The sequence below is a fragment of the Cydia fagiglandana genome, chromosome Z (assembly GCF_963556715.1).
Source record: "Cydia fagiglandana chromosome Z, ilCydFagi1.1, whole genome shotgun sequence".
Lineage (NCBI taxonomy): Eukaryota > Metazoa > Arthropoda > Insecta > Lepidoptera > Tortricidae > Cydia > Cydia fagiglandana.
This window is the reverse complement of record NC_085959.1, coordinates 32,531,106-32,541,055: the sequence shown is the minus strand read 5'-3', so window position 1 is coordinate 32,541,055 and position 9,950 is coordinate 32,531,106. Positions and strand designations below refer to the sequence as shown.

The following is a 9,950-nucleotide window of genomic DNA, read 5'->3' as shown; positions in this document are numbered from 1 at the left end:
TAAACACAACCTCAGCGGTGGTTTTGTTTTACCTTGCATATCAACTTTATAAAAGAAATGACCTGCAATAGAAATAGCTAAAATGTTTCTTGGACAATTAATAACTCAATATATTTTATTTTATTTTTATTATTGCATAATAGACAATCTCAATAACAAAAAATATACATAAAAATATTTTCACTTTTGCGCTCATACGTCAACACCGAAACATGAAGCAATAACATTTTTAAGACTAGACATTACGGTAATATTAATAAATAATACGACATTCATATAAAATCTAAAGCGGGAATATAACAGTCAGTAGTAGAAGTAATGTTCTATTAAATACTATAGTTCGTTTCTTTTAGCATTAGAAATAAGGTTTTAGCGTTAGAAATAAATCTTGATGTGTGTTTTAATTGAAAAACACATTTATAAATAAGTTACGGCAAAATTGTAACATTTATGAATCTAATACGATCATTTATATTCTTCTGCTTTCATAAGTAATAGTTACTGATTTTTAAAAAGCGTTTTTGAATTAAAAGGCATGTCAAAATCGCTTATCCTCTTCCAAGTTCTTTCTAATGCTAAAAAAACGAACTATAAATGCTAAGCAGGTAATTTTCTTAACACTTCATTGCGGTGAGTTCACACACACCTATGATTTCTGCAGGATTCGGTAAAAAATTATATTTATCGTCAATATTTTACGAGATGAATATATATTATATACAATAGGTAGCAACTTTTAGTACGCGGATTCGGGGCTGGTCCCATAGTAAAAGTTCAGTATGACCATTCACATCGCACAAAATATTGACGGTAATTACAAAAACATCCTGTATAGTACTTGTAAACAATGTATGTAGACATTATTGACAGCGATTGCACTTATTCGATTACTTGTTTACGTAAGAATGTAACAAGAGAAGTTTAACACAATAATAAAATACGAATAACGAGTTTTATACAATTTATACGTATAGATGCACAATATACAAGAATATAGTGATCGTTTGATACACACAATATTTGTACTTCATATTCATATTGATAAACATTAAATACAAGAATTGGACAAAAAGCGATTAATTTTAGTAGTTACATTTATAGACCAATAATAATGATGGGCACAACTTACTCCTCATACGTTTTTGTATTTCGGGTATTAGATGTATGTACTTTAAAAGACCAATAATTATGTCTAAAACAAGAAATCAGATATTCTAGTTAGGAGATATTAGCCGATCGAAGTTGTATCGTCATGGTTTTGTGATTGTATATTAAATAATACTAGTAAGACCTAAAGTCACAGACCAATCTGTGCCCACAGTATACCTATTCAAATAGTTCTAAAACGTGTAAGTATTATAAATCAAAAATTATTATGATACAAGATTCACCGGTAATGTACATAATTATGATTTAATTATTATGACTTACTATTTTATTTTAATATTAAATCAGTCATTGATAATAACCTACAACTGTTGATGAATGTTGCGTTAAGTATAAGTACAGTAACCAACTAAGTATGTAACTTTTTTGAGTTCAAACGAACGAAGATATCAAAACAATAGTTTAGGTTGTAAGCAAAGAATAAGTTGTACTCACACGCTATACAGTCAGCAGCAGAAGTTGCTGAGCGGGCGAGGTGTTCAAAATTACCTTGACACGCTATTCTTTTAACAATTAAGTAACGTCATGATCTTCGTGAACCCCTGGTCCGCTTAGCAACTTCTGCTGTTGACTGTACAACAATAACTAGGAATATAATTACGAATACAAAGACTTTTTAATGCATAGTATATTAATAGTAATTGGCGCAATTCCAACGTGTCGTGCACCATTTCCAATGATTTCCTTTTTTCTTTGTGAGTATAAGCATAAGCAAAGAGTTAAACCTTAAAAGAGTAATTAATAGTCTAGAAAAAAACATCTATCCGTGCTCGACAGTTGAAGTAGGTTGCGCTGTACGGCCCCATATTTTCTGCGGTCTCGGAGTAATTAACAATGGAGCCGCCATTAACAGGCGTTCCCCTCTGTCGAAAATAGGCGGCCGATGGTCAACCATATGTATGGACTGACGTTTATCGGACATGACGTACCTATACATTTGATGTGCCCCTCCCCCGCAAAAAACGGCAGACTATTTTGTACCGAAAATTTTAGACATGGCGTCTCCATTGTTAATTACTCCGAGTCTGCGGTAGATCGACTGTCAAACGTCAACCTTTGACAACCCTTTGCTCACAAGTAAAATATGTAGTTAAGTTGTGCACTTCGGAAAGACTCCATAATAATGTAGGAAACTTCTTCAGGCGTTTCTATGATTCGCACATTTAGGCTCAATATGCCACCGTTATTCGTTGTAACAAATTCTCCTTACAAGCGTAAAGCAAAAATCGCAGTGAACGTTTAACTCATAGAGAGTCGTACTCAACATCGTCGTAGAAGCCGTCGACGGGTGTAGGATCCAGTAGCGCCGCCTGTGGATTTACTGTCTTCTTTTCGCTCTTAGATTTTTTATGCTTCTTTCTCTCTTTCTTCTCCGATTTCTCAGAATAATCGCCTTTGTCTTTGTCCTTAGATTTCTTCTTTTTGTGTTTCTTCTCAGTCTGAAATGACACAAGTCACAGGAGTTAGTAAAATGCCAATTGCACTTCTATCAATGCAATTGAACGATTATCAAATTTGTTAATAAGTCACTCACCTTGACCTCAGATTCTTTACCAACGTCGGGATCTTCCCCTCCTGCAAAAAAATGCAATATACAATAATATAATTGTGTACAATAAATCCATACTAAGTTAATTCCGCCTTTATACATAGTACATAAAGTAGTATAAAGTCTTCCAGGGGTTCGGCTAAAGACTTCACCTGCTCCAAGGCCAGGTCTAATCGACTATACCTACAATACCATTACTACAACCGTCACACAAGGTCACACTAACCTTCCGGCGACCTCCTGGCGCTGGCATCACCGGCCCAAAGCGGGAACTCATTCTCGATGGACTGCACGTCACCCTCGGCCGGCGAGTACTCCTTTACGCTAAGCTGGGTGAACCGGTCTTCTAGGGGCTCGGCTAACGGTTTCGTCTGCTCCAAGGCTAGGTCTTGGATCATCGCGGCGTATTCAATGTCCACGTCGTCTTGTTCGATGGTCACCTTTGGGTTCGTCGTTTCATCATCGCTAAAACATGTGCCGGTGTTATAGTACTTTACATTAGCATCTTCCTATACTAGAACCATTTCAAATAACAGATCCAGGTCAGTACCTCTACTAGACGTACAGACAGTCTGGAGTAACTACGTACAGTCGCCATAATATATATTGGGACGGCCGAGGTGCTCCCAAATATCTAAACACGCACTCTAGCGCCTTGACAATAGATGCGTGTTCAGATATTATTTGTGAGCCCCTCAGCCGCTCCGATATATCTGATGGGTACAGCCGCCATCAGTCAGTAAAAAGTAGGTAACATCCCATACATTTGTAAAGCGGGATCGGTAAAATGCACTTCAATTATTCGTTCAGTCGCTTTAAACCCTCAATTTCTAAGCACTTGAAAATGTTAATAGCGCCGAAATGCCGTAAATATGTATCTTGTTGTGTGAAGCTTGCTAAGAATGGTAAGTGCTCACCTGTCGCTCTCATAGGTGAGTTCCTGATTGGACGCAGGCGCGAGATCATCCAGGAAGCTGCTATCCAGCGCGCCCGCGTAGAACTCGTCCAAGGTACCCGACGGGGACTTAGCACCTGCGGGTGTGCTCTGCTCGCTGCCGGAATATGATAAGGTATGGAAATTATTTGTATAGTGTAATTCTGCGTAGAAATAGGAAGAAATTTTTGAACAATGGCCCACGCTCATAAAGTTTAACGTAGGCGGCGCATCAATCTGTTACGTTCCAACTGAGATCACCGTGGGGCGTGGATGGGCGTTTTAGGCGGTTAAGAAAAAATTGGACGATGTCACGTGACCGCTTCTCCAATAGGTAGTCCCCATTTTCATCGCCGAATATCTAAATTAGATATAAAAAACATTTTGACACAGATGTATTTAAGGGTGGTATTCCATCTGTCCAATATCTTGGTCCGTGTTACATTTACTCACCTCTCTGGGAGGTTAAGTCTCGACGGCGTACAGTCCATGCTGACAGTTGGCCGCGTCTTCATCAGCTCCGGGCTTACGTACTGGCTCTGCGACGGCGGACCGTGCTGTGCTTTGATGCCCAACGGGTTCAGTGACTGCGCTAACTTTAACATGAAATGTAACTTTAAGATTACGAGTAAATATTTAAATTAGGCTCTAGAGTGAGGTCTGATCTACAAGTCATTCGACGAACACAAAATATAAGATCAACATAATTTAAAATTAGAACAGTTATTTTATTTGTGATACAAGCGCAGAATATTACAAACGATTGCCGAGCGAGCGCGAGTGGTTTACGACGACTCGAGTTAAGAGATGTCTTTCTGAACATATATCACACAATTTACAAATTATGGGGTGAAATAGGTACGAAATATGTAAAAGCAATAGGTAATATTACTCTGAAAAAGTACCCATTTACCATTTTTCAGCAACACATTTTACATATCTGTCCAGCGCACCTACTTTTTATACGTGTGCTGGAAAGAGGTACTGTTGGTGTCTATGTGGATCCATATAACGAAGGCCTTTCAAGTACTGACCAGCGGGTTGACGGCGGGCGGCACTATGGGCTTGCCGGCGCCCAGCACGATACTCGGCGAGCGCTCGTTGTTCGGTCGGGGCTCGGGCGCGCCCTGGCTCTGACGGCGCTTGTTGGCGAGCCGATCCAGGAATAGGTTGTAGTGGGACTCCTCAGAATTCTGAAAAAACAGGCAAGCTACAGTTTTACGATAGACATAATACGTAAAATTATGAACCTACTGTACGAAAAGTTCCGATAGTATCGCCTGCGCTGGTAAAAAAGTAAGACCATATGACCAAAAAGGTACTTGATATAGAAGAGAAATAGAGGGGTGGCGGACCACCAATGCTACTTACAAACAATACACAATGAGCTAAGAGATATTGACACTAATAAAGAGACAACCCAAAATTGCACTTTGTAACATATTTGCCGTAACATATTTCCAAAACGTGTTTTTCATTTATAATACATGTCAAAATTGTTTACCTTTTCCTAATGCTAAAATACGAATTATAGGGAGCAGAGCGCGGAAAAACAATACACAGCTATGCGAATGTGTAATATAATAAATATACATTATATGCTCTTTGATATACAGCTTACTTGGAAGTCATCCAGCTCCTTCTCCGTCTCCTCCACGTCCCTCTGGTTCCTCTGCAGCTGCTCGAGCAGGCTGGTCCGCTGCAGCCGCAGAAACGGCACGCTCAGGAACTTGTGCAGCAGGCGCAGCCCGAAGCCGTTCCTCATCGAGGACTCCGCGTACCGCACTGCCGCCGTCCTGATAAGTTTAAGCGTCTTTAACACTTTTTATGGTGGTATATGGTCTAACCTCCTTATTCACAAAACTTTATGTTTTATCCCTTTCTTACAAATACATAAGTCAAAATGACAGATAAGGACAAACGATTATTAGCTAATGGAGGATTGTAGCGCGTTTATGAATAACGGGGTAAGGATGTTGAATGACAGTTCAACAATTTGTCGTAAGCGGCACGTGGAAGTTATGGTTCATAATTTAAAAACTTTATTATCAAAGAGAATTTACATAATTTACTTCTACACCTTAGGACTTAAAACTTTAATCTTAACCACTTTAAAATAAACTTAAAAATCATTGTAGGAAATATGTATGTATATCATCTCCGCCTTCTAAAGTTGAGCTTAAAGTTCGTATTTAGTTTCACGGTCATAAACCTATAGCACCTTATAACTGCTATTCACAAAATATTTGTTCATTCATGTATTACAAAATTCAGTGAGATACGTACGTAAAACACTATCCTTGTATCATGACATTTAATCCAGACGGCGCGTTATTAGACAAACCACAGAGACAACCACAAAACACGACACTCGAAGTATTACTAAGGCAAGATTATGTATACATAGCATTTTAGAGAGTTTACTTCATTCGCTCGCTCATCCGTGACAACATACTCACAGGTGAACAATCTCTCACCTGTTCAGCTTAGCCTGTTCTAGCGCCTGCTCGATGTGGTGTGGGTGCACCTGGCGGTGGTGCTGCATGTCGCAGTGGTTCCCGAGCACCACCACGGGCAGGTCGGCGGGCACCCGCGACAACTCCTTCACCACATATTCGAATGTCCTAACAAATTACAGAACACATATTACCAGGATTGGGTGCTAAGGACAGAGTCGCAATAATAATATTGTAGAGAAATTTGCAAGACGACACGAGAAGACAAAATACTGGAGTCAGTTATGTAACGCTGCCATACATGACCCAAAAATTTTTTATTAAGCTATGAGCTTCATCACATCTGATATTTGAGTAATTCTAAGCATTTCTAGCCTGAAGTGGGGGGGAGGGTGGGGTACAAAGACGGCCGCCATCCGTCATCTTTAAAAAAAATCTACTCTGATCCTGGTGGGTACTAGGGCAAGTTTGGTATCATTTTCGTATAAACCAAAGACGTAGAATTCATTGCTGATATTTGTTTTTTCAATTTCATAGTAATTTTACAAGAAAAACGTAAAAAGGTGAAAAATTTGGTTGGAGATTTTTGCTACGCGGAGCCGAAACTACAAAAGATAGAAAGTTGAAATTTGCACACTAGATTACATTTATAAAGTGTACAAGAGATAAGAAGCGATTTTGAGAAATTCAACCCCTAAGGGGGTTAAAAAGGGGATGAAAGTTTGTATGGGGTTCAAGTTTTATTTTAAGCTAGGAATTTGAAACTTCGTAAAACGATATATTATTAAAATACAAGAAAACTAATTTCAGCGTTTTTGAAAATTCATCCCCTAAGGTGGTGAAAAAGGAGTTGTAAGTTTGTATAATATCAAAAAAATTTTCGAACGCGGGACTTGAATCTTTGTATTTGGGGATATTATTAAAAGACAGGAAAAGTAATTTCAGCGTTTTGTAAAATTCATCCCCTAACAGGGTTAAAAAGGGGTTGAAAGTTTGAATCCATTACAAATCCGAGTAGACACACATTTCTTATTGGCTCCCAGGCTTGAAATGCTTAGAATTACTCAAGGAACATATGTGATGAAGCTCATAGCTTAATAAAAAATTTTTGGGTCAACTTTATAACTGCTTCCGCTAAAAAAGCAGTGGTGGCCGAGTGGATAGCAGTGGTGACCGAATGGATATGACGTTTGACTTTCAATCCGGAGGTCGCGGGTTCAAATCCTAGCTCGTACCAATGAGTTCTTCGGAACTTATGTACGAAATATCATTAAATATCAAATGATATTTCGTACATTACACCACTAGCTTTCCGGTGAAGGAAAAACATCGTGAGGAAACCTGCATACATCTGCGGATAAATTCAAAGGTGTATGTGAAGTCCCCAATCCGCATTGGGCTAGCGTGGGGACTATAGCCCAAGCCCTCTCGCGCATGAGAGGAGGCCTGTGCTCAGCAGTGGGACGTATATAGGCTGAAATGATGAATGATGATGAGACAAATTGAGTGAAAAGGAGCCTGACACTGATATAAAGTTAAGAACAAGTATCTATATCTATTAGCAGGTAAGGGAGCAGAAAATGAGCACCGAACCTGCCGGCACCGCTGTCACCCGGCACTTTTGAAACTGCTAGAAGACAGCGGCGCCGGCCATCTACTTCAACAGAATGACGTCATCAAAATGACCCCCACCTCGCGAGGCCTCACTGTAATGACTGCATATTGCACTCAAACTATGTATTTCACATACATATGTCGGGTTATCAAATGAAAGCAGATTAAATATACTGCCCTGCTAAGCCGAGTGGCGCTATCTCAAAAGAAAATCCATTGCTAATTTATACTTTAGTTTCTATAACTGAGAATTCCATTTTCAAAATCATTTGTTGTTGAGATAGCGCTTTTCGGCTTAGCAGGGCAGTATACTACATTTAGTTCATACAAGAAAATAAAATCAATTATTTGGGTTTTTTCAGTTTGCCAGACCCAACACCATGCCCAACAGCATACTAAAGGTTGGTAGTGGCTTCCAGTTTTGAGCTATCTCAATCATTTCCCATAGACAGGCATAAGACTAATAACTAAGAAACAATTTTTTTTTAAATCTTAGCATACATAAATATCACATCAAAATAAAAAGGATTTACCATGGTTTGGTGATATCAAGCATCAGTATAACACCAGTTGCATTCTTGTACACATCAAGAAACGTTGCATCCAGTACTGGTGTATCATAACCTTCCTCCTGGGCTACCGAAGCTTGGTTCTCTAATTTCAGGCCTAGAGGAGATTTCTTCTTAGTTCTGCCTTTATCTACTACCTCCCACACTTCAACCTAAAATGTTAACAGATGAAAGAACTTACTTAGGCCCACTTGAACCATTCTACTAACCCGGGATTAAGCGGTTAAATCATTAACCTAGTGTCAAATTGTACTGGTAACCATCATAATGCCAAGTTTAATCGGTTAACCCCGGGTTAGTGGAATGGTGCAAGTGAGCCTTAAGAATTAAATTATTAATTGTCGGGATAAGCGGAACAAATATTTTCAAAAAAGTGGTAATTCTTTATCAAGCAATATCATCTGACCTTTAACACTGTATGATGTGCGTAGGTTGGACAGGGTTGAGCTATTTACCTTAAAATTTGATATGTTTTATGTCATATTATAAAGCAAATAGCTCACCCTTTCCGAGCTCTGATGATGTGGTACTTATTATAGTAGAGTTTATAGGTGGTTTGATATTTACCACTAGCTTTTCGGTGAAGTAAAACATCACGAGGAAAGAAATTGTGAATGTGGAGTCCCCAACCTGCACTGAACCAGCGTGGGGACTATACCCCACACCCTCTCAAGCATGAGTTAATAAATTGTAATAACAATTTTTTTTGTTTTATAACTGCACTTTAATTGACCAATAAAACATTTACTCCTACTTTTAGGTAAATGAATAGTGCCAGATAAAGATATAGTAAAAATCAATATTAACAGAATTAGTTTGCATACTTACTTTTACTATGTGATCTGTATTTTTGTAGGTCCAGTGTATAGGAGCCACCTGAATTTGATCAGTGGGAACATATTCTTCTATAAAAGGTCCACCTTGCAATCTTTGCAGCAGACAAGATTTGCCCACATTTCGGTCTCCTTTAATCAATATTTTCACTGGAAGCAGGAAGGATAATAATGACTTATTAACATATGCAAAGCTTCCTACTGGTGTATCCCAAAATGTACGGAATAGTCTGAGATAAATTAAATCACAAATTCCATACGTTTTCGACGAACTATCTGTGTCATGGTGGCATTTTCGACTTAAAATAAGTCCATACTTACTGTTAAAGTGAACTCCACGCGAAAACTTCTTTTGTAAAGAAGAGGACATGGGTACTGGAGCAGTGCAGCGTTCATCGTTGCCTTTTGCTAATTTCTTAAGGGCAGAGAACATGTTAAAACTTTCTAACTTACACTGAGAATGTATGCCCAATATGGGAATTAACGATATTAACAAAACTAATCTTTTGTAAATCCAAACTAATTATATACACTAATAAACTGGTTCATCAATTAAAATAAATTATAAGACTCCTCAACCAGAAAGAAACATTCATTATTGTGAACTAATAAAACAGGCAGAACGAACGTCACAACTCACAAGAAAATGTTGTATACGGGTTGCGTTCCGAATCATTAACCAGATAAACATTTTGACATAATTACAAATAGCTTTTATTTGTGTCAATATTAAAAAGGCAAACATAATTTTAGTTCAAATATTATTTATAGAAAAAACTGAAATATTATGTCATTTTTTTATATACAGGCTGTGATCAATGAGCTTAG

General features: G+C 38.2%; 1 protein-coding gene across 1 annotated transcript; it reads right to left on the bottom strand.

Annotated features, from left to right (window-relative positions):
• Positions 1-111: 111 nt before the first annotated feature.
• On the bottom strand, positions 112-9,949 carry LOC134679078 (rab-like protein 6). Its single transcript, XM_063537924.1, has 11 exons — positions 9,444-9,949; positions 9,118-9,272; positions 8,254-8,441; positions 6,128-6,274; positions 5,272-5,446; positions 4,685-4,843; positions 4,104-4,246; positions 3,634-3,768; positions 2,943-3,181; positions 2,702-2,742; positions 112-2,606 (listed from the first exon to the last, which is right to left on the bottom strand). Exons 1-11 carry the CDS (start codon positions 9,553-9,555, stop codon positions 2,412-2,414), a joined length of 1,689 nt encoding a protein of 562 aa, XP_063393994.1. The 5' UTR covers positions 9,556-9,949; the 3' UTR covers positions 112-2,411.
• Between the last annotated feature and the right edge of the window lies 1 nt (position 9,950).